General features: G+C 37.7%; 1 protein-coding gene and 1 non-coding gene across 2 annotated transcripts in view; both read left to right on the plus strand.

Moving 5' to 3' along the window:
- Positions 1-27,785, plus strand: part of COL4A5 (collagen type IV alpha 5 chain) — a 273,861-nt gene that overhangs the window by 209,873 nt on the left and 36,203 nt on the right. Inside the window, exons 30-36 of the mRNA XM_055438264.2 lie at positions 4,602-4,715; positions 10,663-10,830; positions 11,694-11,783; positions 12,252-12,401; positions 14,003-14,101; positions 15,576-15,665; positions 16,787-16,926. Of these exons, the coding sequence (XP_055294239.1) occupies positions 4,602-4,715; positions 10,663-10,830; positions 11,694-11,783; positions 12,252-12,401; positions 14,003-14,101; positions 15,576-15,665; positions 16,787-16,926 (851 nt within the window). The remainder of the gene's footprint in view (positions 1-4,601; positions 4,716-10,662; positions 10,831-11,693; positions 11,784-12,251; positions 12,402-14,002; positions 14,102-15,575; positions 15,666-16,786; positions 16,927-27,785) is intronic.
- On the plus strand, positions 26,757-26,967 carry LOC129535366 (small nucleolar RNA U3). Its single transcript, XR_008681630.1, has one exon. It is a non-coding gene; the product is annotated as a small nucleolar RNA U3 (small nucleolar RNA).

Raw genomic sequence — 27,785 nt, forward strand, 5'->3', positions numbered from 1 at the left:
ATGGACAACTTGGAAGAAATGGACAAAATCTAAGAAAAGTGCAGCTTTCCAAAACTGAACCAGGAAGAAATAGAAAATCTTAACAGACCCATCACAAGCACAGAAATTGAAACTGTAATCAGAAATCTTCCAGCAAACAAAAATCCAGGACCAGATGGCTTCACAACTGAATTCTACCAACAATTTAGAGAAGAGCTAACACCTAGCCTACTCAAACACTTCCAGAAAATTGCAGAGGAAGGTAAACTTCCAAACTCATTCGATGAGGCTACCATCACCCTAATACCAAAATCTGACAAAGATGCCACAAAAAAAGAAAACTACAGGCCAATATCACTGATGAACATAGATGCAAAAATCCTTAACAAAATTCTAGCAAACAGAATCCAACAACGTATTAAAAAGATCATACATCATGACCAAGTCGGCTTTATCCCAGGAATGCAAGGATTCTTCAATATCTGCAAATCAATCAGTGTAATATACCACATTAACAAATTGAAAAATAAAAACCATATGATTATCTCAATAGATGCAGAGAAAGCCTTTGACAAAATTCAACATCTATTTATGATTAAAAACCCTCCAGAAACCAGGAAAAGAAGGAACATACCTCAACATAATAAAAGGTATATATGACAAACCCACAGCAAACATTATTCTCAATGGTGAAAAATGAAAGCCTTTCCCCTAAAGTCTGGAATAAGACAAGTGTGCCCACTCTCACCACTACTATTCAACATAGTTTTGGAAGTTTTGGCCACAGCAATCAAAGCAGAAAAAGAAATAAAAGGAATCCATATTGGAAAAGAAGAAGTAAAACTCTCACTGTTTGCAGATGACATGATCCTCTACATAGAAAACCCGAAAGAATCCATCAGAAAATTAGTAGAGCTAATCAATGAATATAGTAAAGTTGCTGGATATAAATTTAACACATAGAAATCCCTTGCTTTCCTATACACTAACAATGAGAAAACTGATAGAGAAATTAAGGAAATGAGCCCATTCACCATTTCAATGAAAGAATAAAATACTTAGGAATATATCTACTTAAAGAAGCAAAAGACCTATATATAGAAAACTATAAAACACTGGTGAAAGAAATCAAAGAAGACACAAGTAGATGGAGAAATGATCATGATCATGAATTGGAAGAATCAGTATAGTGAAAATGAGAATAACCCAAAGCAATCTATAAATTCAATGCAATCCCTATCAAGCCACCAACGGTATTTTTCAGAGAAGTAAAACAAATAATTTCACAATTTGTATGGAAATACAAAAACATCGAATAGCCAAAGCAATCTTGAAAAAGAAGAATGGAACTGGAGGAATCAACTGCCTGACTTCAGGCTATACTACAAAGCTACAGTCATCAAAAAACAGTATGGTAGTGGCACAAAGACAGAAATATAGATCAATGGAACAAAGTAGAAAGCCCAGAGATAAATCCACACACCTATGGACACCTTATCTTCAACAAAGGAGGCAACAATATTCAGTGGAGAAAAGACAATCTCTTTAACAAGTGGTGGTGGGGAAACTGGTCAACCACTTGTAAAAGAATGAAACTAGAACACTTTTCTGGAGAAGGCAATGGCACCCCACTCCAGTACTCTTGCCTGGAAAATCCCATGGATGGAGGAGCCTGGTAGGTTGCAGTCCATGGGGTCGCTAAGAGTTGGACATGATTGAGCGACTTCACTTTGACTTTTCACTTTCATGCATTGGAGAAGGAAATGGCAACCCACTCCAGTGTTCGTGGCTGGAGAAGCCCAGGGACGGGGGAGCCTGGTGGGCTGCCGTCTATGGGGTCGCACAGAGTCGGACATGACTGAAGCAACCTAGCAGCAGCAGCAGAACACTTTCTAAAACTATACACAAAAATAAACTCAAAATGGATTAAGGATCTAAATGTAAGTCCAGAAAGTAACTGTAAAACTCCTAGAGGAAAGTATAGACAAAACACTCTCCGACATAAATCACAGCAGGATCCTCTATAACCCACGTCCCAGAGTAATGGAAATAAAAGCAAAACTAAACAAATGGGACCTAATTAAAATCAAAAGCTTTTGCACAACGAAGGAAACTATAATCAACGTGAAAATACAGCTTTCAGAATGGGAGAAAATAATAGCAAATGAAGCAACTGACAAAGGATTAATCTCAAAAATATACAAGGAACTCCTACAGCTCAATTCCAGAAAAATAAACGACTCAATCAAAAAATGGGCCAAAGAACTAAACAGACATTTCTCCAAAGAAGACTTACAGATGAATAACAAACACATGAAAAGATGCTCAACATCACTCATTATCAGAGAAATGCAAATCAAAACCACAATGAAGTACTATTTCACACCAGTCAGAATGGCTGCTATCCAAAAGTCTACATGAAATAAATGCTGAAGAGAGTGTGGAGAAAAGGGAACCCTCTTACACTGTTGGTGGGAATGCAAACTAGTAGAGCCACTATGGAGAACAGTGTAGAGATTCCTTAAAAAACTGGAAATAGAACTGCCATATTACCCAGCAATCCCACTGCTGGGTATAGACACCAAGGAAACCAAAATTGAAAGAGACACGTGTACCCCAGTGTTCATCGCAGCACTGTTTATAATAGCGAGGACATGGAAGCAACCTAGATGTCCATCAGCAGACGAATGGATAAGAAAGCAGTGGTACATGTACACAATGGAATATTACTCAACCATTAAAAGAACACATTTGAATCAGTTCTAATGTGGTGGATTAAACTGGAGCCTATTATACAGAGTGAAGTAAGCCAGAAAGAAAAACAACAATACAGTATACTAATGCATATATATGGAATTTAGAAAAGATGCAAATGATAACCCTGTATATGAGACAGCAAAAGAGACACAGATGTATAGAACAGTCTTTTGGACTCTGTGGGAGAAGGCGAGGGTAGGATATTTTGGGAGAATGGCATTGAAACATGTATATTATCATATGTGAAATGAATCACCAGTCCAGGTTCTATGCATGAGACAGGGTGCTCGGGGCTGGTGCACTGGGATGACCCAGAGGGATGAGATGGGAAGGGAGGTGGGAGGGGGGTTCAGGATGGGGAGCACATGTACACCCGTGGTGAATTCATGTCAATGTATGCAAAACCACTACAATATTGTTAAGTACTTGGTCTCCAATTAAAATCAATTAATTTATTTTTAAAAAATAAAAAATACCTTTCTGTCTTTGAGTAGACAGTTCTGGCCAGCTATAAACTGTAATAGTCAAAGTTACAGGTAGTGTTTCCTATCAACTACCTCCCCAGGCTTAGACCTGTGACCCCAAAACTTGCAGATAGAAACACTTCAAACAATAAGCTATGTGGCTAACCGTCTCTTTATGGAAATTGCTCTCTCACTATATTTTGTTTATAATAACAGCCTTGAGACAGAGGTTGGGAAGAAAGAGGGTGAAGCCTAGTTTAAATATCAGCTCCCTATGAAGCACTTGCCTAACCATTGAAGTATAGAATCCCCATATCCTACATAGGATTCATTCTCAAATATTAAAACTCAGTAAAGTTCCTAAGGTTCTAGAAAAAAAAAAGTATTGGGGACTTTCTGCTATGTAATTCCTTTATTCCTCAAACATTTATTGTGTTCTTATTGTGTGCCTACTACTTTAATCACTAGAAACACTAAGGCATTGATTCTGTTCTTGAATATATTGGAGATTGTTCTCTATTGTAAAAAAAAAAATCATAGAAGGCATCACCATGATCTTGGTTATCTCAATAGAAACCTTTATGAATATGTATCACTAATGTTTTGGACCAATAGACCACAGTCAAAACACAGCAAGCAGATCACAGTAAAAGTTCACCCACTAGATATATTTATACCAGTGATTGGGTATTAAAACTTAGGAGAAATTGATACAACGTTTTCAAGGCAACATAGTGACCAATAATAAATTAGTAATGTTAATATTCATCAGGAAAGAACTATATAAGGGAGAAAATGTGCTTAAGATTGACCATTGGAATCATTAAACAAAAAATGAAAAGATGACTTTGGAAGCATTCAGTTTACCTCATGTGTTACTTTTATTCAGGTCCTCTTCTAAGGTGCCTTGGGAAGCAATATAAGAGGTGACGTTTGAACTGAATCTTTAGGGAAGGATGTTCCAGGTAGCAGAAATAACATTCAAAATATCATTGTGACAAATAGAATGGTGTGTTTGTACATATTGAAATAAATAGGAAATGAAGTGTAATTTGCAAAAATCTCTGTATCATATTTGGAAATGAATAAAGCAAAATGTGCCTAATGTATTTGTGAAAAAAATTAAAACTGTTATTAAGAACTTGATAAGTCTTCTGTATGGATGGGAAGACATAGTCAATTCTCCCCAGATTTGTCTCTCTATACATATACTTCATTTTCAGTGAGAATTCAAGTAGGAATTTTTGGACATGACGTAACTGATTCTGAAAGTTAATGTCTAGCAAACATAAGTTAAAACATATTACAAAATTATTGTAATTATAACTTTGTGACCCAATACTGAAGATGAGTGACTCAGCTGTTGTTTTTTAATATCCAAACTATATTTATTCCTTAAAGGTGACATTGGACCAAATGGACAACCTGGGCCAATGGGACCTCCTGGGCTGCCAGGAACAGGTTTTCAGGGACCACCAGGGCCACCAGGAATTCCTGGACCAATAGGCCAACCTGGTAAGATTGGAGTAAATATGCATTTTGTAGCACATTTATGTAGAGGTTGGTTAACCCTTCAATAAAGTGTAACCTATGTAATAGTCTTTACAGAAAGCAGATCTGAGAGTTAACGTGTCCACGTCTATAATTATGTAAAAGCAAAAGAGCACAGATCTCAGCAAAAGAGCTAATATTACCTGATATTTCCCCTCTCTGTTCATTTAAGATTGATCTATTATCAACAGAGCAGTTTAGCAATTGTAGTATGTTTCCATGGCTTATAATCATTGAGCTAATCATACTGTTGGAATCTTAGGAACTTCTGGTGCTAATCATTTCGGACCTGAGTAGCTATATGGCATTAATAGAGCTTTGTCTGTGAAACCTCATAACATTTCTTAGCACAGGATTTTAAAAATCCTGTTAAAAATATTTTTTAGGCATCCTCAATTTTTAAAATAAGTGAGTTTGATTGAATTTTCTCTTCTTTTGCCCATAAGTCAGCATTTACTTTGCAACTCATAAGCATGCTAAGGTTATGAGTTTTTTAAGGTTTTTAAGGTTTTTTTTTAATATGAATACTCAAAAAAGATTTGTCAGCTTGTAACCTCATAGAAAATCATATGATTCCTCTATGTTCATGTGAGAGTTTACAGATTCTGAACTATCTGGTGATATGAATTACTTTTATCTTAATCTAGGAAGATATACTAAGGGTCACACATGGGCCAAAATTTTGTTATTGCAAAGTACTATAATAATATATGATATTAAAGCAAATATAGAACATTTAGTCATTCCTTAATTCACATGAATACATCGGATGACTTAAATGCACCATTCAGATACACATATGTTGACTTTGAAGCAATGGAATATGTTTTCTGACCTTACATGCCAATAGATATGTTAGTTTATTATGCTAAAAATCTAGAAAAACTGATTAACATATAAAAAGCCTGAAAAGTAAAGGTTATTTTTGCTTATGTCCTCTTTTAAACATTTGTTTTATGGTACATTGTACCTTTTTTTAAATGGCCCCTAACGTGTCACTACTGATTTAGAAATAAAAAAGAAAACTTATGGTGTTGCTTTGAACCAACTGGTTAAAAAGTAGGTGCTTCAGCATTAATGAGAAGCCCTTCTGTCTAACTAGCATAGCAGAGGGATCCTGAGGAGAAAAACAATTTTTACGTTTGGTCAATATAGTCTTGGCCTGCTATTTCACAAAATGGCTAAAATGAATTCATGATTTCTGTTGTGTTTTTTCATTTTGTTTCCCAAAATTACATAAGGTTTCAGAAGCATTTTGAACTCTTAAATCACAGCTGAGCAAGAATAAAAAGAGATTATTAATACCAATTAATACCAATCTGAACAAAATAAAAATACATTTATTTGTGTTTTAATGCTTTTTAACATTTAGCTAATATTCTACAATATTTCATTCATCTAATGTTCTCTTTCATTCATGGATATATAGGTATATTTATAAAGTCTATATAGGATGGGCAGGGGGAAAAGTAATGATGCTGAATTTAATCTCATCTCTTTCTCCTGTAAATATATATTTTGGCATACAATTGAAGGTCTGAACTAATATGGTTCAACAAATAAATGAAGTTAACAGCAACTGTCACAAAAATGTATTGAATACATTCATATTAATATAGAAATATTCTCAAATCACAATTTTTTTACCACCAGATGACTATATTTTATATTTGATAATAGCAATGTATACTCACTTTTAAAGTCAATTTTACATGAATCACCAAAGCAGAATATTGTCTTAGTGCATTTCAAAAATACCATAATTTTTGTTTGTACATCTCAATAACAGGACTATCAACAAGGCTACTACTAAAATCTTGATATACCCGACTTATACTGCATGGCTGAAATTCAAACTATCTATTTTTAAAATAAGAAACTTACTTAATATACTTACTGTGTTTCATTTTGTAGTGGAAAACTTACTGCAAAGTATTCTATCTTGTCATTTCTCCCGAGATATATCCTTTTCAGGCTTTTCCTTTGACTCCAGTTTTCTGCTATTATTTAATTAAGCTTTACTATTTGTCATTCTTTTTTCCAAAGCAGACTGTATGCATGTTTTTAAGTTAAAGACTTGTTGAATATCAATTCTTCATTTGGCTATCAGTTCAGTTCAGTTCAGTCGCTCAGTCATGTCCGATTCTTTGCGACCCCTTGAATCACAGCATGCCAGGCCTCCCTGTCTATCACCAACTCCCGGAGTTCACTCAAACTCATGTCCATCGAGTTGGTGATGCCATCCAGCCATTTCATTCTCTGTCGTCCCCTTCTCCTCCTGCCCCCAATCCTTCCCAGCATCAGAGTCTTTTCCAGTGAGTCAACTCGTCGCATGAGGTGGCCAAAGTATTGGAGTTTCAGCTTCAGCATCAGTCCTTCCAATGAACACCCAGGACTGATCTCCTTTAAAATGGACTGGTTGGATCTCCTTGCAGTCCAAGGGACTCTCAAGAGTCTTCTCCAGCACCACAGTTCAAAAGTATCAATTCTTCAGTGATCAGCTTTCTTCACAGTCCAACTCTCACATCCATACATGACCACTGGAAAAACCATGGCCTTGACTAGATAGACCTTGGTTGGCAAAGTAAGTCTCTGCTTTTTAATATACTATCTAGGTTGGTCATAACTTTCCTTCCAAGGAGTAAGCGTCTTTTAATTTCATGGCTGCATTCACTATCTGCAGTGAATTTGGAGCCCAAAAAAATAAAGTCTGACACTGTTTCCACTGTTTCCCCATCTATTTCCCATGAAGTGATGGGACCAGATGCCATGATCTTTGTTTTCTGAATGTTGAGCTTCAAGCCAACCTTTTCACTCTCCTCTTTCACTTTCATCAAGAGGCTTTTGAGTTCCTCTTCACCTTCTGCCATAAGGGAGATCAGTTAACTATACTCAATTCCATGTTCACAGGTAATACCCTAACCTGAATCTAATGTGTTGTACACTTGTCCAGTCTCAGGAACACGTGCATGGCTAAATGAGTTCAAACTTGTCACCATTAATGTGACTCAAAGAAACAAGGCATTAGTCATGTCATTTTCCTAGATAAAGGAGAGTACAATGTCATCTTCTAACTTTTTTGGCTATAAAACCCTTGGACTGTGTGTGTGTGTATAACATTTTCACAGATAATGCATGTTTTTGGAATTTTCTTTTTTTCCATTAACTTGTTCCATTTGGCTGTCAATAAATTAAGAGCATTATACACCTCTAATGCACTTAGCCTCTATAGATGTATCCATATAATTCCTGTTATTGTCTAAAATTCAGCAGAACTTTTGAATTTATATTGACTTTCTTCATCCTGGAGTTTACCAGGATGCCAATTCCTGACCATAGTCATGGAAAAGATCTATGCTGTGAAAAATTCAGCATAACATATGTTACTGTTATTACCAATAACAATGAAGAGATCTTAGCCTAGAATATGTAGTTTGCTTCATCATAGACATGCACTAATAATTATTGAGTTCTCTGTACCTAACCTGTAAGGGTTTCCCTGGTGGCTTAGTGGTAAGGAACCCGCCTGACCATACGTGAGTTTGATCCCTGGGTTGGGAAGATCCCCTGGAGGAGGAAATGGCAACCTACTCCAGTATTCTTGCCTGGGAAATCCTAATGGACAGAGAGCCTGGCAGACTGCAGTCCATGGGGTCACAAGGAGCTGGACATGACTTAGTGACTAAACAACAACCTAACCTGTTAGGGTATAAAATCAAGTTGAATTTTATATCTAACTAACCTTTAAGAGCTTAAATTCCAAAATGATCATTCAAAGCAGTATAAAGATCAGAAATAAACAAGAGTGTACTGCTGAACTTCATCAAAAAGTATTTTTCTGAAGTAAACATTTTATTCTATTGGCAAACATATTTATAGTATGTTATATGAGTATCTGAGCAAATGCCTAAAATAAATTTCTTCACTCATTACTAATATGTTAGTAGTGAATCAATATCTAATAAATTCTATTTGTAGACTTTTTTTGTCCTAATCTTTACATAGTTAGTTTTGTTTCCTAACCTAACTAATCTTTTTGCAACTTGCTTCTGCTTGGGTGGTTCATCTTGCTGCTGAACTGTAACTTCCTGACTCTTGAACTTCAGGTCTACCAGGTATTGTAGTTCTCACTCAAAGCCATATTTTTCTTTTTTAATATTGATAATTTATTATATTAGAACAAATAGTAGAAAAAATCATCCAAATATAATAGCATCATCATAGAAGATGCAAAAGATAGCACATGAAAACAGTTCTGAGAAACTGTAAATAGGATATTCATTTTTTCTTTGATTTATTATTTTTGAGCTTTATTGAGTTATAAACAACATGGATAATTGTAATATGTTTCAAATGTACAATGTGATGATTTGATATATGTATACATTGTGAAAGAATTTTCACAATCAAGTTCTCACATCCATCACCTTACATATTTTCTGATTTGTGTGTGTTAGAACCCTTAAGTACTACTATATTAGCAAATTGTAATTATGCAATAATGTTATTAGTGATAGTCACCATGTTATTGCATTAGCTACTCATACCTTATTCATCTGATTTTTTTTCCCAAAAGCCATATCTTCAAGCTTTAAACTTGGAAAACAACAAGATTTATCCACATTGAAGTCTTGTAATTATTTTGTAGAACTACTCTCTTGGAACATATTTCAAAGGTCAAAATAGTTATCTTGAAAACTCAGCTATTAAAAACTACTTGAGCTGTAATATAACAATAAACAGTGATCCATGTAGAGCTGTAATTGTGTACATTATCAGGTGTCTCATCGTATTTCATAAATATAAAATATCTCTCCCTTTAGTAGGATTTTTTACTATGAAATGGCAGCATTGGAATCATCACTACTGTGCCAACTAAATGGAAATCTCTAATCTTCAAAGTAATTTTATCAGTTTAAAGGCATGCTGGTAGTATGACACCAAACAGGTCTTAAAATACCAGCCATCTTGTTCTCTTATAACAATAATTGCCTATGAATCTTCAACAGTAAAACTGGTCATATTGTTGAAGAGATCCTTGGAATGGTCACATGTTTCACCCACAGCTTTCAGTCCGTTATGCCACATCCCCATTTACCAGATGAAGACCAATAACTTTAAGTGACTTAAGAAGTCACATAGCTGATAGGTGTTGGTGTGAGAACTTACACTATATGTGTAGTGTAATTCCTTTCACTAAACATATTCTTTTTTAACTACCTTGTTTTCTGGAGTGTATTTTTGAGTATCATAATTTTTCTATAAAATCCTGGCTTGATTACTGAGAAACAAAAGTTAACAACAAAAACTAATAATAATGTGTTATTAAAACAACATGTTAAAACAAAGCCAAAATAAAGTCAAGAGGGCCCATGTAACTGACTTATTCAGTAATTAATTTTTTATGGATTATAGAAATATATCTTAATAATTCATAATACCTTAGAATAGTGGAAATCCAAGTGTGGGCAGTGGACCAATGTCATATCACAGACTGTTTGTTACCAGTTTGCACTGGAATTGGAAGAAATTCAGAATAAGCATTTGACTGTATTAATGTATTAATTGACTATAATAACCATAATACAGGATTGTATTTTTATGTCTTTTTTATTTTAGATTTTTGGTATTTTTTATTACGTTTTATTAAAAATAGTACATGATTGTAGCAATTAAGAAAAGATTGGTCTTTTTTGAGAAATAATTTCAGAAGTCCATTTTTAGGGAAATATACTTGAAAATCCTAAAGTTTTATTATTAAATTGTTTTCTGTGCATGATACCAAAAGTATCCCTAATTCACTGTTAGGTTTGTTATATACAGGATTCTATTACCTGTCTGCTAGAAAAATAACCAGATACATCTCTTAAAACTGCTTCAATACTTTTTAATATTGGTTTGTATTAACTAGGCTTGCACGGACTACCAGGAGAGAAGGGGGATCCAGGGCCTCCTGGATTTGATGTTCCAGGACCTCCTGGTGAGAGAGGCAGTCCAGGGATGCCTGGAGCACCAGGTCCTATGGGACCCCCAGGATCACCAGGGCTCCCAGGAAAAGCAGGTGCCTCTGGCTTTCCAGGTAATTTTTTTATCTTTCCCTGGTTTTGGATTCCAAAAATTAGAACTAATATGACTCTGGTGTATTATTCTCTTGTACTTTTCTCGATTGACACTATCCTTTAAGGAAATACATTAAATGTCTCTGATTGTGGGAAACTCACTTTGCTATTTGCATTGCACTTTTTCTCTTGAGAGCTCCAGTTATATATTGCTGTGTAACAAATGACCCCAAAATATGATGATTTAAAGCAGTCTTTTAATTTTGCTCAGGATTTTATGGGTCAGGAATTATTGGATGACTTAGACAGGGTTGTTTATCTCTGATCCACATGGTACCAGCTGGAGTGGTTGGGATGAAGGATCTACTTCCAACGTGGCACAACTGTGACATCTGAGTGTTCATTGGCCTCTTCACATGGTATCTCATTATCCACAGAGGTACCTCACATATGCTAGTATCAGGGTAGTTGCTGTTTTTCCAGGGCAGTTGGTTTCCAAAAGAGAGAATCCCCAAAACTGAAAGTGAGTGTTCTAAGAGCCCCAGGTGGAAGCTGCAAGAGTTCTTATCATCTAGCCTTGGGAGTTATACAGGGACACATAGCCAAGGTTAAGGCACAGAGTCATCCCAAATTCAAGGGGAGAAGGGTACACAAAGCTGTGTGTACTGGGAAGTGCAGTTCATTTGGGGACCATATTTAGAGACTAACTACCAAAGTGATATAGACAGTAGTGGTCACTAAGATTACAATAGTTGGAAAGTGGCAAACCTTATGGTACCTTCCCTCTAACTCAATAGTTTTCTAGTTGACATCTTTAAATTGATCTTTTATCTTTCCAAGGTCAAGGATAGGTAAAAAAGGTAACTATTGATATTTTTCAAAGGTGCCAAAGGTGAAATGGGTGTGATGGGACCTCCAGGCCCACCAGGACCTTTGGGAATTCCTGGCAGGAGTGGTGTTCCTGGTCTCAAAGGTAATATTCAGGGTTTGCTGGCAGATATATGAAAGAAAGAAAATTTTAAATTTTGCTTTACATCAATACAGAATACTTTTATTTGGCTGCTTAAAAATGAGCAATGCTTTACTTGTATTTTGTTTCTAGGTGACATGGCATTTAAGTAGTTCCTGTTTTCAGTTTGATGGCATGCTTAGTTTGAATACTATGAAATATGATAAGCATTAACTCAAAATAATAACATACAGGGATTTAATTTTTATTTATTTTTGCAGTCTGTATTTGTCAGAGAACACCAGGAGACAGATTGTTGTTTGAGGTGTAAAAGTGAGCTCGAGTTATTTATAGACAATAAATAAGGTGCATGAGTGTTTTGGGTGGTCAGTGGCCTACCCAACTGTGTAACATATGAATAATCTTTATATGCATTAATCCTGGATGGATGAACCTGATCTGCTGTGTCTTCCCCACACATGTTGGTTTTAGGTGATGATGGTTTGCAAGGTCAGCCAGGACTTCCTGGCCCTGCAGGAGAGAAAGGTAGTAAAGGAGAGCCTGGCCTTCCAGGCCTTCCTGGGCCAATGGATCCAGATCTGCTGGGCTCAAAAGGAGAGAAAGGGGACCCTGGCCTACCAGGTGAGTGAATGCATTTATTTGAATTTTTCTCCTGGTGTGTATGAAGTTTAATTTTTATTAGCATGGAAAGTGACTTGTAATCCAGGATTAAGGCAATTAGGTATATCAAATTTTGGTAATGTAAGTTAGTTTTCACTGATTTGTACTGTTTCACTGATCAACTTTTGCTTGAGTATTTTCTTTGTAGTTTATCTATCACGAATTATGAGGCTTTAAAATAAACAGTCACTTTAAAGCCTTCCAGAAAGTAGTGTATAGAATATGATCAAGAGAAAATGGATAAACAAACAGAATTACTTGGAAAACAGATTTCAGTATTTGGGAAATATCCTGGCCCTTTAAATTTTTTTTGTTGAAACCAAATGAGGATGAGTGGTACACTGTTGTCCTGTAGATTTTTAATTCCCATATCATACTTGATTTTTAAATACAGTTCACTGTTATTCTAACCTAGAAGAATAAACGAATATTGGACTAAGAACAGCCAAACTCACCCCTGGGGAAGGTTGCTGAAAGTAGGTCTAGGGAACAATTGTGTTATTACAATTATTTTATTAGAAGCAAATGAGATATGAAGTATAACAGATTTTTAAAATAAAAATCTTTTATTCTTTTTATAAAACTATAACATATTCATAACAAAGCATCAGAAAATACATGAAGTGAAAGCCGCTCAGTTGTGTCCAACTCTTTGCAACCCCATGGATAGTCCATGGGATTCTTCAGGCCAGAATACTGGAGTGGGTAGCCATTCTCTTCTCCAGGGGATCTTCCCTACCCAGGGATTGAACCTAGGTCCTCCACATTACAGGAGGATTCTTGACCAGCTGAACCACCAGGGGAAAATATGAATAAGCACAAATCAATAAATAAAACACAATCCAATCTACATAGAATATCCTTTCAAACAACATGGAACTTTTAAACTATGTTTATTTGTAGATTGAGGTAAGGTTTGTGGCTCTTTCTGTGTTGAAACCATTACTATTGTCAGTCCATGTATGTGTGTGAGTGTGTGTGCAGGTGTGTGTGTGTGTGTGTGTGTGTGTGTACATAGATGTTATAAGTTTCCCTGTGATCAGGGCTTGGTGAGATTTCTCCTCAAACAAGAGTTTTAAGACATTACTGTAATTTTGTATATAATCATGAATGAGGCAAGGCCGCCTAGTTTTGTATTATTGTTAAAATGAGTTACATTTCTTGATTTACTTCTTGCAAAGCTTCTCTTTCCATTATACCTTCTGCAAAATAGTGTCAGTAAACTGTATTTGCCTGAATATAAGGTTATGAAAGATAGTTATAGAATCTAAGAGATAGTTTAGAGACAGCCTGCCCCAATTCCTTCATTTTACAGTGTAAGAAACTGAGGCCCAAAGAGGAAAGTGGCTTAATTATTGAGTGCTCCGAAGTTCTTAATGGTAGCTACATTAAAAAGTGCGAGATTTTAATGAGTCCAGTGCTATTGGTTCATACTATATCAGAATATCACTGGTTCCTGTATTTCATTCATATTTCAGAGTTTGGGTAGCTTGCTTCGCCAAATGTATTTAATGGTTAATAATACCAACCTAACTTGTCTTTCTTATACTCATCCTTGGAAGGTATTCCTGGAGTTGCAGGGCCAAAAGGTTACCAGGGTTTGCCTGGAGACCCAGGGCAACCTGGACTGAGTGGACAACCTGGATTGCCAGGACCATCAGGTAAGTATGATAAACCACCTGTAGCAGTTGGGTGGCTGATCCTGAGCCCTGGAACAAAGTAATTATGTATTTATCATGTGTAGTGATATTTTGGATCTGGTCATGGCAATATATTTGGGAAGCTACTGAGATATGGACCTCTCCTTAACAAAAATGTTGCCATTGGCACAAATGTCAACAGAAAAGACTTGTAGAATATTTTTCTTTACTCAATTTCTTCTTTTTTGTGGCCTCAGAATGTACACAGAATCAGAAATACATCCAAGTAAGGTGCTATATTTTATTTATATACATTGTAGCATAATGTAAATTAGACAGTTATCTGTTAGGAGCCTAAAGAATTCACCCTTTTCATTTTTTTGCCTTCAGACAAGTTAATCATTAAACCATATAAAACAGATGACTGCCATTTCTAGTTTTAAAAGTTTCTAGGAGTAAGAATTTCACAACCTTCATTGGTAATGTTTTATAGCATTAATCACTCTTACAATCAATGTGGATTTTTTATTTCTAATAAAACTTTTTCTTGCTGCTTCTTAAACCATTTTATTTTAGTTGGACCCTTAAACAATAAAAAGAAGCTGGTTACCATCCTCCTAAGAGCCCTTTAGATCAGTTATTCTGCTCTGGACTGTATACTATATTATCTTAATGTAGTTGGAAGGAAAAATTATCTCCTTATCTATCTTTCATATACTTTGCATTCTCTTTCCCGAGTGAGAAGACAGTGTGAAAGAAAAAAATAAAAGCAAATAATGTTGTAGGCAACATTGTGGTCCTTGGAAAATACCTATGTGACACCACAGAACTGAAGTATCTAAGCTCTGTGAAGAATGCAAACACAGCAACCATGACTGAACACAGCAACCATGACTGAACATAGTAGCCATGACTGTTGGGGAAAGATAGTCCAATACTTCTCCATCAGCTCTTACCTACCCCTGGCTTATTGTGCCAAAGGTGTATGTATCATGACAGGTTACCACTTTCCTCTTCTGGTTGCACATGATAAGGCTTTCAATGGGAAAGCTTCATCTTTTTAAAAGACTCTGTTTAAAGGATCTGTGATAAATATAGTAAGGTAGTTATACACATATGACAGATAAGACTTCAAGTGGTTGGAATAGTTTTAGGGCAAGAAACAAGATGTCCTGGTGATAGTTATGTGTGTACAACAAATAAGACTTCAGGTACTTGGAGTAGTTTTAAGGCAAGACACAAGATTCTTGCATTTTTAAATAAATATGTATTGGGATCCCTCTATTGCTGTGATTATATTGTAATATGTTCCTAAGGAGATTTCTTGATAATTTTTGCCTGTCTTATGTCCAGTTATATCTGTGAAACTTTATCATATATTAAGATTTGGTCCATTCAGCCTCATGCTTTCATTTTAATTACAACCCATTCCAGGAAACCAAGCAACCATAATATTGCTAACTTGTCTTAATTTTCAGCAATTTGACTTTTCTAGGTCCCAAGGGTAACCCTGGTCTCCCTGGAATGCCAGGACTTACAGGACCTCCTGGACTTAAAGGGAACATAGGTGATATGGGTTTTCCAGGTGAGTGATGAAAATCTCCCAGATATTTAGTTCCATTAATGGAAGATGGTTGACTATCTTTGTTATCAGAAAAGAGACTATTGTTGACAGAGTCAACCTGAGGTGATATCTAAGGCAGTCAGTGGGTAGAGCTCTCTCATTACACAAGTATTTGAAGTGGGAATTAAGAGACAGAACTTTAGAAAGAATTCACAAACTTACATTTCTTTTCTCCAACTATACCCCCTTTCAACCTACTCCAGTATTCTTGCCTGGAGAATCCCATGGACACAAGAACCTGACGGGCTACAGTCCAAAGGGTCACAAAGAGACTGTCATGACTGAAGCGACTTAGCATGAACACATACTCCCTTTCACTTCAGTTAAGTTCAGTCGCTCAGTCGTGTCCAACTCTTTGCGACCCTGTGAATCACAGCATGCCAGGCCTCCCTGTCCATCACCAACTCCCAGAGTTCACTCAAACTCATGTCCATCGAGTTGGTGATGCCATCCAGCCATCTCATTCTCTGTCGTCCCCGTCTCCTCCTGCCCCCAAACCCTCCCAGCATCAGAGTCTTTTCCAGTGAGTCAACTCGTCGCATGAGGTGGCCAAAGTATTGGAGTTTCAGCTTTAGCATCAGTCCTTCCAATGAACACCCAGGATTGATCTCCTTGAGAATGGACTGGTTGGATCTCCTTGCAGTCCAAGGGACTCTCAAGAGTCTTCTCCAACACCACAGTTCAAAAGCATCAATTCTTTGGCGATCAGCTTTCTTCACAGTCCAACTCTCACATCCATACATGACCACGGGAAAAACCATAGCCTTGACTAGACAGACCTTGGTTGGCAAAGTAATGTCTCTGCTTTTTAATATGCTATCTAGGTTGGTCATAACTTTCCTTCCAAGGAGTAAGCGTCTTTTAATTTCCTGGCTGCAATCAGCATCTGCAGTGATTTTGGAGCCCACAAAAATAAAGTCTGACACTGTTTCCACTGATTCCCCATTCTGATAATAAAGCTCTTTATTATATAAATCAGACTTTGTGAAATTCTTTTTAAAAATCTTTTTCTGTGGTCATGTGCATTATATAGATCTTAGACAATATTTTGTAAAAGATTGTGTGTTATGTGTTTTTAACAGGCCCTCAGGGTCCAAAAGGGGCTCTTGGACCTCCTGGAGTTCCTGGACAACCTGGCTCCCCAGGATTACCTGGACAGAAAGGAGAAAAAGGTGATCCTGGTATTTCAGGCATTGGTCTTCCAGGTCTTCCTGGCCCAAAGGTAATCCTACTCAGGTATATGCCTGAGCAGATATGATATTTATTTAACACTCTGCTTGCTCCTAATTCTTCCTTAAACTATAGTGTGATATAGTATAGTGTGACATGAATCTCTGGGCAAGAATCATTCTTGCTCTTTTATATTGTAAGGAGATGTGTTTTAGAGTTTGCAGCCAATTCAAAAAAGTCAATCCTGAGGAGGATCTTTCTGATTTGTTTATTTTCTCTCTGTCTTGCTCTTTGAGTATGTTTCAGTAACCAAAAGGCTTTTTTCTGCCTAGTTTTAGCTTTCCTTTCCCTTTTTGTGATGGAGTTGTTGGTCTTTGTCCTAATATTATTATCAACTAACTTGAAGAGGCTTATAAGCAAAGTAACTTATAAAATTAATAAAAGGGAAATAGTATTCTTACATGCATGTATGAAGTAGTTCTCTGAAACAGTTTTGCATATCCCTCTATGCCGCTAGTCTGTGTGAAAACATTGCTGTTATTTCTCAAGGAATCAAATTTAGAACTTGTTTAAGAATCATTGGACTTTCAAATATTTGATAAATGCTTAATTCCATGTAAAAGGGTAGTAATTCCTTTTAATTTGCAGAAGTATTTTATAAGTAACTGAGATGTGTCCATTGTCTTTTTTTAAAATTTTAATTGGAGGCTAATTACTTTACAATGTTGTATTGGTTTTGCCATGCATTGACATGAATCTGCCCCGGGTGTACATGTGTTCCCCATCTTGAACCCTCCTCCCACCTCCCTCCCCATATCATCTCTCTGGGTCATCCTATTGCAGCAACCCCGAACATCCTGTATTGAACCTGGAATGAAGATTTGTTTCACATATGATAATATACATGTTTCAGTGCCATTCTCCCAAATCATCCCACCCTCGCCCTCTCCCACAGAGTCCAAAAGACTGTTCTATTCATCTATGTCTCTTTTGCTGTCTCGCATACAGGGTTATCATTACCATCTTTCTAAATTCCATATATATGCGTTAGTATACTGTATTGGCGGAGAAGGCAATGGCAAGCCACTCCAGTAATATTGCCTAGAAAATCCCATGGATGGAGGAGCCTGGTAGGCTGAGTCCATGGGGTCACTCAGTCGGACACGACTGAGAGACCTCACTTTCACTTTTCACTTTCACGCATTGGAGAAGGAAATGGCAACCCATTCCATTGTTCTTGCCTGGAGAATCCCAGGGACGGGGGAACCTGGTGGGCTTCCGTCTATGGGGTCGCACAGAGTCGGACACGACTGAAGCGACTTAGCAGCAGCAGCATACTGTATTGGTGTTTTTCTTTCTGGCTTAATTCACTCTGTATAATAGGCTCCAGTTTCATCCACCTCATTAGAACTGATTCAAATGTATTCTTTTTAATGGCTGAGTAATATTCCATTGTGTGTATGTACCACTGCTTTCTTATCCATTCATCTGCTGATGGACATCTAGGATGCATCCATGTCCTGGCTATTATAAACAGTGCTGCGATGAACATTGGGGTACACGTGTCTCTTTCAATTCTGGTTTCCTCAGTGTGTATGCCCAGAACTGGGATTGCTGGGTCGTATGGAGTACTATTTCCAGTTTTTTAAGGAATCTACACACTGTTCTACATAGTAGTTGTACTAGTTTGCATTCCCACTAACAGAATAAGAGGTTTCCCTTTTCTGAACACCCTCTCCAGCATTTACTGCTTATAGACTTCTGGATAGCAGCCATTCTGACTGGCATTAAATGGTATCTCATTGTGGTTTTGATTTGCATTTCTCTGACAATGAGTGATGTTGAGCATCTATTCATGTGTTGGTAGCCATCTGCATGTCTTCTTTAGAGAAATGTCTGTTTAGTTCTTTGGCCCATTTTTTGATTGGTTCGTTTATTTTTCTGGAATTGACCTGCAGGTGTTGCTTGTATATTTTTGAGATTAATCCTTTGTCAGTTGCTTCATTTGCTATTATTTTCTCCCATTCTGAAGGCTGTCTTTTCCCCTTGCTTATAGTTTTCCTTGTTGTACTGAAGCTTTGAAGTTTAATTAGGTCCCATTTGTTTATTTTTGCTTTTATTTCCAATATTCTGGAAGGTGGGTCATGGAGTATCCTGCTGTGATTTATGTTGGAGAGTGTTTTGCCTATGTTCTCCTCTAGGAGTTTTATAGTTTCTGGTCTTACGTTTAGATCTTTAATCCATTTTGAGTTTATTTTTGTGTATGGTGTTAGAAAGTGTTCTAATTTCCTTCTTTTACAAGTGGTTGACCAGTTTTCCCAGCACCACTTGTTAAAGAGATTGTCTTTTCTCCATTGAATATTCTTGCCTCCTTTGTCAAAGATAAGGTGTCCATCAGTTCAGTTCAGTTCAGTCGCTCAGTCGTGTCCGACTCTTTGCGACCCCATGAATCACAGCACGCCAGGCCTCCCTGTCCATCACCAACTCCCGGAGTTCAGTCAAACTCATGTCCATCGAGTTGGTGATACCATCCGGCCATCATTCTCTGTCGTCCCCTTCTCCTCCCACCCCCAATCCTTCCCAGCATCAGAGTCTTTTCCAGTGAGTCAACTCGTTGCATGAGGTGGCCAAAGTATTGGAGTTTCAGCTTTAGCATCAGTCCTTCCAATGAACACCCAGGACTGATCTCCTTTAGAATGGACTGGTTGGATCTCCTTTCAGTCCAAGGGACTCTCAAGAGTCTTCTCCAGCACCACAGTTCAAAGCATTAATTCTTAGGCGATCAGCCTTCTTCACAGTCCATTTCTCACATCCATACATGACCACTGGAAAAACCATAACCTTGACTAGACGGACCTTTGTTAGCAAAGTAATGTCTCTGCTTTTTAATAGGCTATCTAGGTTGGTCATAACTTTCCTTCGAAGGAGTAAGCGTCTTTTAATTTCACGGCTGCATTCACTATCTGCAGTGAATTTGGAGCCCAAAAAAATAAAGTATGACACTGTTTCCACTGTTTTTCCATCTATTTGCCATGAAGTGATGGGACCAGATGCCATGATCTTTGTTTTCTGAATGTTGAGCTTCAAGCCAACCTTTTCACTCTCCTTTTTCACATGGATTTATATCTGGGCTTTCTACTTTGTTCCATTGATCTATATTTCTGTCTTTATGCCGATACCATACTGTCTTGATGACTGTGGCTTTGTAGAAGAGCCTGAAGTCCAGCATGTTGATTCCTCCAGTTCCATTCTTCTTTCTCAAGATTGCTTTGGCTATTTGAGTTTTTTTGTACTTCCATACAAATTGTGAAACTGTTTGTTCTAGCTCTTTGAAAAATACCATTGGTAGCTTGATAGGATTGCATTGAATCTATAGATTACTTTGGGTAGTGTACTCATTTTCACTATATTGATTCTTCCAATCCATGAACACGGTATTTTCTCCATCTATTAGTGTCCTCTTTGATTTCTTTCACCAGTGCTATATAGTTTTCTACATATAGGTCTTTTGTTTCTTTAGGTAGATATATTCCTAAGTATTTTATTCTTTTCATTGCAATGGTGAACGAAATTGTTTCCTTAATTTCTCTTTCTGTTTTAGCATTTTTAGTGTATAGGAATGCAATGGATTTCTGTGTGTTGATTTTATATCCTGCAACTTTACTATATTCATTTATTAGCTCTAGTAATTTTCTGGTGTAGTCTTTAGGGTTTTCTATGTAGAGAAAATCATATCACCTGCAAACAATGAGAGTTTTCCTTCTTCTTTTCCAATTTGATTCCTTTTATGTCTTTTTCTGCTCTGATTGCTGTGGCCAAAACTTCCAAAACTATGTTGAATAGTAGTAGTGAGAGTGGGCACCCTTGTCTTGTTGCTGACTTTAGGGGAAAGGCTTTCAGTTTTTCACCATTGAGTATAATGTTTGCTGTGGGTTTGTCATATATAGCTTTTATTATGTTGAGGGATGTTCCTTCTATTCCCGCCTTCTGGAAGGTTTTGATCATAAATGGATGTTGAATTTTGTCGAAGGTTTTCTCTGCATCTGTTGAGATAATCATATGTCTTTTATTTTTCAATTTGTTAATGTGGTGTATTACATTGATTGATTTGCGGATATTGAAGAATCCTTACATTCTGGGGTAAAGCCCACTTTGTCATGATGTATGATCTTTTTGATGTGTTGTTGGATTCTGATTGCTAGAATTTTGTTAAGGATTTTCGCATCTATGTTCATCAGTGATATTGGCCTGTAGTTTTCTTTTTTTGTGGCATCTTTGTCAGATTTTGGTATTAGGATGATGGTGGCCTCATAGAATGAGTTTGGAAGTTTACCTTACTCTGCAATTTTCTGGAAGAGTTTGAGTAGGATAGGTGTTAGCTCTTCTCTAAATTGTTGGTAGAATTCAACTGTGAAGCCGCTGCACCTGGGCTTTTGTTTGCTGGAAGATTTCTGATTACAGTTTCAACTTCTGTGCTTTTGATGGGTCTGTTAAGATTTTCTATTTCTTCCTGGTTCAGTTTTGGAAAGTTGTACTTTTCTAAGAATTTGTCCATTTCTTCCAAGTTGTCCATTTTATTGGCATATAGTTGCTGATAGTCGTCTCTTATGATCCTTTGTATTTCTGTGTTGTCTGTTGTGATCTCTCCATTTTCATTTCTAATTTTATTGATTTGGTTTTTCTCCCTTTGTTTCTTGAAGAGTCTGGCTAGTGGTTTGTCAATTTTATTTACCCTCTAAAGAACTAGCTTTTGGCTTTGTTGATTTTTGCTATGGTCTCTTTTGTTTCTTTTGCATTTATTTCTGCCCTAATTTTTATGATTTCTTTCCTTCTACTAACCCTGGGGTTCTTCATTTCTTCCCTTCCTAGTTGCTTTAGGTGTAGAGTTAGGTTATTTAGTTGACTTTTTTCTTGTTTCTTGAGGTAAGCCTGTATCGCTATGAAACTTCCCCTTAGCACTGCTTTTACAGTGTCCCACAGGTTTTTCGTTGTTGTGTTTTCATTTTCATTCGTTTCTATGCATATTTTGATTTCTTTTTTGATTTCTTCTATGATTTGTTGGTTATTCAGCAGTGTGTTGTTCAGCCTTCATATTTTGGAATTTTTAATCATTTTTCTCCTGTAACGGAGATCTAGTCTTTACGTATTATGGTCAGAAAAGATGCTTGGAATTATTTCAATTTTTTTGAATTTACCAAGGCTAGATTTATGGCTCAGGATGTGATCTGTCCTGGAGAAGGTTCCGCGTGCGCTTGAGAAGAAGGTGAAATTCATTGTTTTGGGGTGAAATAGCCTATAGAGATCTATTAGGTCTAACTGGTTTATTGTATCATTTAAAGTTTGTGTTTCCTTGTTAATTTTCTGTTTAGTTAATCTATTCATAGGTGTGAGTGGGGTATTAAAGTCTCCCACTATTATTGTGTTATTGTTAATTTTCCTTTCATACTTGTTAGCATTGTCTTAGATATTGCAGTGCTCCTATGTTGGTTGCATATATATTTATGATTGTCATGTCATCTTCTTGGATTGATCCTTTGATCATTATGTAGTGTCCTTCTTTGTCTCTTTTCACAGCCTTTGTGTTAAAGTCTATTTTATTTGATATAAGTATTGCTACTCCTGCTTTCTTTTGGTCTCTATTTGCATGGAATATCCTTCTCCAGCCCTTCACTTTCAATCTGTATGTGTCCCTTGTTATGAGGTGGGTCTCTTGTAGAGAGCATATATAGCGGTCTTGTTTTTGTATCCATTCAGCCAGTCTTTGTCTTTTGGTTGGGGCATTCAACCCATTTACATTTAAGGTAATTATTGATAAGTATGATCCTGTTGCCATTTACTTTGTTGTTTTGGGTTTGATTTCATACACCCTTTCTGTGCTTCCTGTCAAGAGAAAGCCCTTTAGCATTTGTTGGAGAGCTGGTTTGTTGATGCTGAATTCTCTCAGCTTTTGCTTGTCTGTAAAGCTTTTGATTTCTCCTTCGTATTTGAATGAGATCCTTGCTGGGCACAGTAATCTGGGCTGTAGGTTATTTTCTTTCTTTACTTTAAGTATGCCCTGCCATTCCCTCCTGGCCTGAAGAGTTTCTATTGAAAGATCAGCTGTTATCCTTATGGGTATCCCTTTGTGTGTTATTTGTTGTTTTTCCCTTGCTGCTTTTAATATTTGTTCTTTGTGTTTGATCTTTGTTAATTTGATCAGTATGTGTCTTGGGGTATGCGAAATACTCGCCTTGTGTTTATCCTGTTTGGGACTCTCTGGGTTTCTTGGACTTGGGTGATTATTTCCTTCCCCATTTTAGGGAAGTTTTCAGCTATTATCTATTCAAGTATTTTCTCATGGTCTTTCTTTTTCTCTTCTTCTGGGACTCCTATGATTTGAATGTTGGGGCATTTAGCATTGTCCCAGAGGTCTCTGAGATTGTCCTCATTTCTTATAATTCGTTTTTCTTTTTTGCTCTCTGCTTCATTTATTTCTACCATTCTATCTTCTAGTTCACTTATCCTGTCTTCTGCCTCCATTATTCTACTGTTGGTTCCCTCCAGTGTGTTTTTGATCTCATCTATTGCATTATTCATTGTATATTGGCTCTTTTTTATTTCTTCTAGATCCTTGTTAGACCTTTCTTTCATCTTCTCAAGTCTTGTCTCCAGGTTATTTATCTGTAACTCCAATTTGTTTTCAAGATTTTGGATCATTTTCACTATCATTATTCTGAATTCTTTATCAGGTAGGTTCCCTATCTCTTCCTCTTTTGTTTGGGTCAGTGGGCATTTATCCTGTTCCTTTACTTGCTGGGTATTTCTCTGCCTCTTCATCTTGCTTATATTGTTGTGTTTTGGGTGGCCTTTCCGTCTTCTGCCAGTTTGTGGAGTTCTCTTTATTGTGGAGTTTCCTCGCTGTGGGTGGGGTTGGACGGGTGGCTTGTCAAGGTTCCCTGGTTAAGGAAGCTTGTGTCGGTGTTCAGGTGGGTGGATCTGGATTTCTTCTCTCCGGAGTGCAATGAAGTGTCCAGTAATGAGTTATGAGATGTCAGTGGGTTTGGATTGACTTTGGGCAGCCTGTATATTGAGGCTCTGGGCTATGTCCCTGTGTTGCTGGAGAATTTGCATCGTATGTCTTGCTCTGGAACTTGTTGACCCTTAGGTGGTGCTTGGTTTCAGTGTAGGTATAGAGGCACATGATGAGCTCCGATCAATTAATGTTCCCTGGAGTCAGGAGGTCTCTGATGTTCTCAAGATTTGGACTTAAGCCTCTGCCTCTGGTTTTCGGTCTTATTCTTGCAGTAGCCTCAAGCCTCTCCATCTGTTACTTCCAAGGCAGTTCCCTCTGTTTTAGCTTCTTCTGTTTGCTGGTCTCTTAAGTATCTAATTTCCACCCTGACACAAGGGGGCGGTGGTGGACACTTTTTTAGACTCCCTTGTTCAGTCGTGCTGTGGGGAGGGAGGAACGCTGCAAACAAATATCACTGGCATCTGTGGGTAGTGCTCGCAGTTTCTCGGTGACACTGGGTTTGCCCCCCACTCACAGCGTGTGTGCTTTCCCTGTTTATACTGCTCAGGCTCTTGGTTCATCTGCTGGGAACTGAGGTCGGTTCTGGGTTGTATGCACTTCCCAGGCAAAGCCGCTCAGGTTCAGGTTCTCAGATACTCCACAAAGGCGCAGATTCGGTTGGGCCTGCGTTTTGTGCCCTTCCCTGGTCCGAACAGCTCAGGTGACCAGGTGTTTGGCAAGTGCAGTCACTGCAACTTATCACCTCCCTGGTCCCTGCCGCTCGGTTTTCTGGGTGTACAATCGGTGCACCTTCTCAGGCAGATGTCAACTGGCCAGAATCCCAAGAAGTCTTGGTTAGCAAGGAAGCCTGCTTGCAGCTTGGTATCCGATGCCTCTCTGGGGCCGCGATTGCCCCCTTCTTGCTCTTGCTGCCCTCGCCTGCCTGTCTTTGTGGGGGATGGGCTGTTCTCAGATGGCTAGCTCTAGTCAGTCCTTTGTTCTTTGAGCGGGTCTGGTGGTATCTCAGGTTAAGGCTTTTCACCTTTTTGTGGGGTAGCTATCCCACAGTCCGCTTTGCTATCTCAAGTTAGTTCCCTCAGATTGCCCTCGGGGCATTCAGGCCGGGTCCTTACTCTAAGCAGTGCGGCCCGCGCCTCCCTGCCCAGCCCCCACTTGCTAGTTGGGTATTTGGGCGTCTGCGCTTCTTCTCCACTGCGAGTTACCATTGGGCACGTAATCTGTGGGTTCTATTTATTTATTTATCTTTCCTCCCAGCTATCTTGCCTCTGAGGTTCCAAGGCTCGCCACACACTCACCAGTGAGAGTGTTTCCTGGTGTTTGGAAACTTCTCTCTTTTTTAAGCTTCCCTTCCTTGGACAGAGGTCTATCCCTATCTATTTTGTCTCTCTTTTTATCTTTTATATTATTTCCTACCTCCTTTCGAAAACAATGGGCTGCTTTTTTGGGTGTCTTATGTCCTCTGCCGGCATTCAGAAGTTGTTTTGTGGAATTTACTCAGCGTTCAAATGTTCTTTTGATGAATTTGTGGGGGAGAAAGTGGTCTCCCTGTCCTATTCCTCTACCATCTTCCTCCCTCCACCCTGCATATGATTAAAAAAATAAAAAACTAGGCATATAGAGAACATGCTGCTGCTGCTACGTCACTTCAGTTGTGTCCGACTCTGTGTGACCCCATAGACGGCAGCCCACCAGGCTCCCCCATCCCTGGGATTCTCCAGGCAAGAACACTGGAGTGGGTTGCCATTTCCTTCTCCAGTGCATGAAAGTGAAAAATGAGAGTGAAGTCGCTCAGTCGTGTCCGACTCTTCGTGACCCCACGGACTGAAGCCTCCCAGGTTCCTCCGTCCATGGGATTTTCCAGGCAAGAGTACTGGAGTGGGGTGCCATTGCCTTCTCTGTATAGGGAACTTACCTCAGCATAATAAAGGCCATACAAGATAAGCCCAACACTAGCATCATTCTCAGTGCTGAAAACTTGAAAACTTTTCCTTTAAGATTAGGAACAAGCAAGGATGCCCACACTTGCGCTTTTATTCAACACAGCATTGGAAGTCCTAGCCAGAGCAATTAGGCCAGGAAAAGAAGTAAAAAGCAATCAAATAGAAAAGGAAGTAAAACTGTTCCTATTTGTAAATGACATATTATATATTTAAAAAACAAAAAAACTGTTAAAATAAACAAATGCAATTTGTAGGAAGCCAAATAAATAGTTTAAAAATCTGTTGTGTTTCTATACAGTAATCAAATTAGCAGAAAGAAAACTTAAGAAAAACAATTCCATTTATCACTGCATCAGAAAGAATAAAAGATCCAGGGATAAATTTAACAAAGGGATCTGTCCACTGAAAACTGTAAGACATTTGATGAAAGAAAATGAAGAAGACACAAACAAAAGTAAAGATATTCCATGCTCATGGATTAGAAAAAATAATATTGTTAAAATGTCCATTCTACCAAAGCAATGTATAGATTCACTTCAGTCCATATAAAATTTCAATGACATTTTCACAGAATAGAACAAACAATCCTAAAATTTGTATGGAATCATAAAAGACCCCAAAATAGCCAAAGACAGCATTAAGTCATGTCCAACTCTTGCAACCCCATGGACTGTAGCCTTCCAGGCTTCTCTGTCCATGGGATTCTACAGGCAAGAATACTGGGGTGGGTTGCCATTTCCTTTTCCAGAGGATCTTCCCAGCCCAGGAATTGAACCCAGGTCTCCAGCTTTGCAGGCAGATTCTTTACTGACTGAACTATGTGGGAAGCCCCCAAAATAGCCAAAGCAATAGAAAAATGTACAAAACTGGAGACATCATACTCCCTGATTTCAAACTATATTTCAAACCTATAATAATCAAAACAGGATGAAGACTATACTTTCAGGGATTGTTTCTGTAGTTTGTTACTAGAGAAGTTTCTCTGAGTGTGTGGACTACCCAAAACCACAAGGAGGACACACAGCAGTCTCTCCTGAATACGAAGCCAGCTCTTGGTGTTCCTTCTGCAACTGCCATTAGTCACTGATGATTGTTCTCATCCTTTGGGAGAGTAAGAGGGAAAGTACGTTGTCTGAGCTGAAGTAAAACAAATAGTATGGAATTCACACAAAATGGACACATAGATCAGTGGAGCAGAATAGATGCCCCAGAGATGGACCCAAGCATGTATGGTCAATTAACTTATAACAAAGAAGCCAAGATTATACAGTGGAGAAGGGACAGTCTCTTCAATAAATGGTGTTGGGAGAATTGGACAGACATATGCAAAAAAAAAAAAGGAAGAAACTGGAGCACTATCTTACATCATACACAAAAATCAGCTCAAAATAGATCTAAGATTTGAACATAAGACCTGAGACCATAAAACTAAAAGAAAACACAGATAGTAAACTCCTTGACACTGGTCTTGGCAATGAATTTTTAACTGGACACCAAAGCAAAGGCAACAAAAACAAGAAGAAATAAATTAGTGGGATTACATCAAACTAAAATAGTTCTGCACAGGAAAGGAAACCAACAAAAGGAAAAGACAAGCTACTAAGTGGAAAAAAAAAATTTGCAAGTCATATATCTGATTAGAGCTTAGTATCCAAAATATATAAAGAACTCAAATAACTCAATAACAAAAACCCAATCTAATTAAATAATGAGCAGAGAATCTGAACATTTTTTTCGAAAAAGGCATACATATGGCCAACATGTTCTCAGTATCACTAATCATCAGGAAAATGCAAATCAAAGTCATGAGATACCACCTCATACCTTTTTGAATGATTATTATCAGAGAAACAAAAATTAACAAGTGCTGGCAAAGATGTGGAGAAAAGGAACCCTTGTATACTGTTGGTGGGACTGTAAATATGTGCAGCCACTATGGTAAACAGTATCAAGGTTCCT

Source organism: Moschus berezovskii, chromosome X (genome assembly GCF_049115385.1).
Source record: "Moschus berezovskii isolate FMDL1 chromosome X, NW_MosBer_1.0, whole genome shotgun sequence".
NCBI classification, from domain to species: Eukaryota; Metazoa; Chordata; class Mammalia; order Artiodactyla; family Moschidae; genus Moschus; species Moschus berezovskii.